Genomic DNA, 1466 nt, shown 5'->3' with positions numbered 1-1466 from the left:
AAATAATATGATTTACATAGTCGATTATCTCAGTTTCAAATTAAAAGATGATTGGCCGAAACATCTCTCGAGTCTAGGATTTCCCACGAATGCTTTGATTAATACCGTAGTAAATACCATCAGAGGACAAACCTATGCAATCTTCGATGATCACGATGTGGCGCAGATAGACGAATGTAGCATGAGTATTCGTGCGTATCACACGTTACAATCAGTATTCCCAGGAATACCACCAGCTCCGACCTTGGCCTTCCGACACATCGACGGTAATATTTATTTCGCCAACAAACAACAATTTTACAAATTTAACGAGTTCACGAAAACTCTAACGGAAGCTGATCAATTTAACATAAACATACTCAATGTCAAATGTTCGAGAGACAAATTATTGCAGCAATTGCAAGATATCTTAAATAATTCGACTAATTCGATCGAAATATTGACAAAACGCAACGAGGAATAATGAGAAAGAGGGAGATGGAAGGACACGTACATATAATATACCCCAAGCAATATATACACGGTGCGATATCAAAAAACCAATAGTTTACGAGATATTTTATATTTCATTGTAGCACATATTGACATAAAATATTAAATAACTCATAATCTATTAATTTTTTGATAATCGTACCTTAATACTTTTATGAACAGAATAATAATATGAATCAATTGGTGGAAAAAAAATACATAGTTGCTTATTTAAAAAATTATCCATTTTGCATACATATTTTTTTAAAGCAACTATGTGTTTTCTTTCCACTAATTGATTCATCTCATTATTCTATTCATAAAAATATTAAGGTACGATTATCAAAAAATTAATAGTTTACGAATTATTTAATATTTTATATCATTATGTGCCACAATGAAATATAAAATATCTCGTAAACTATTGGTTTTTTGATATCGCTACCTTAATACTTTTATATGCAGAATAATTAGAGGAATCATATTATGTAAAAAAATTCATATAATTCCATTTAAAAAAATGATCATGACCTTCAAATAACCTTGAAAATCGACCTGAAGGTAAAAACTGTTAGCACAGTTAGATGTCCCCCGTTGTCCTCTACAATTTTTGTCTAAACCATTTTTTTGTATCTGGCGTATTTTTGGAGATATTTGGATCTATCACTTAAAATGACTCACCCTGTATATTCGATGACTACAATGACGACGTTCATAAGGATGAGGTGTTGCTTCTTCATGCCAACAAGAATATCATGAGAAGCGAGATCAAGTGTGCCTACTAAGTAGATTTTACCAAACCGAATAATATCGGTTCGATGTTGGGCTATTCGTCGTCTCGCGTGATACAATCGAACAAGTGGTATTCGTCTGACAAATCTGTAAATATCATGAACGTAAGTGTAATTCGTGTAGAATGCAACATTACTTCGGGTGCGTACAACAACGATAAATCAACACATACGATCCACGAATTCGCGACAAACGTTCCACCT

General features: G+C 32.7%; 1 protein-coding gene across 1 annotated transcript; it reads left to right on the top strand.

The window, feature by feature from the left end:
* Positions 1-4: 4 nt before the first annotated feature.
* On the top strand, positions 5-463 carry LOC108720153 (uncharacterized; the record flags this gene model as incomplete). Its single annotated transcript, XM_018462273.1, has 1 exon — positions 5-463. A coding segment is annotated over one exon (459 nt), but the record flags the coding sequence as incomplete, so codon positions are not given.
* Between the last annotated feature and the right edge of the window lie 1003 nt (positions 464-1466).

This window comes from Mycetomoellerius zeteki, unplaced genomic scaffold (assembly GCF_001594055.1).
Source record: "Mycetomoellerius zeteki isolate Tzet28-1 unplaced genomic scaffold, Tzet1.0 scaffold1368, whole genome shotgun sequence".
Taxonomy (NCBI): Eukaryota; Metazoa; Arthropoda; class Insecta; order Hymenoptera; family Formicidae; genus Mycetomoellerius; species Mycetomoellerius zeteki.
The sequence above is the reverse complement of the archived record's forward strand: the minus strand, read 5'-3'. Positions and strand labels throughout refer to the sequence as shown.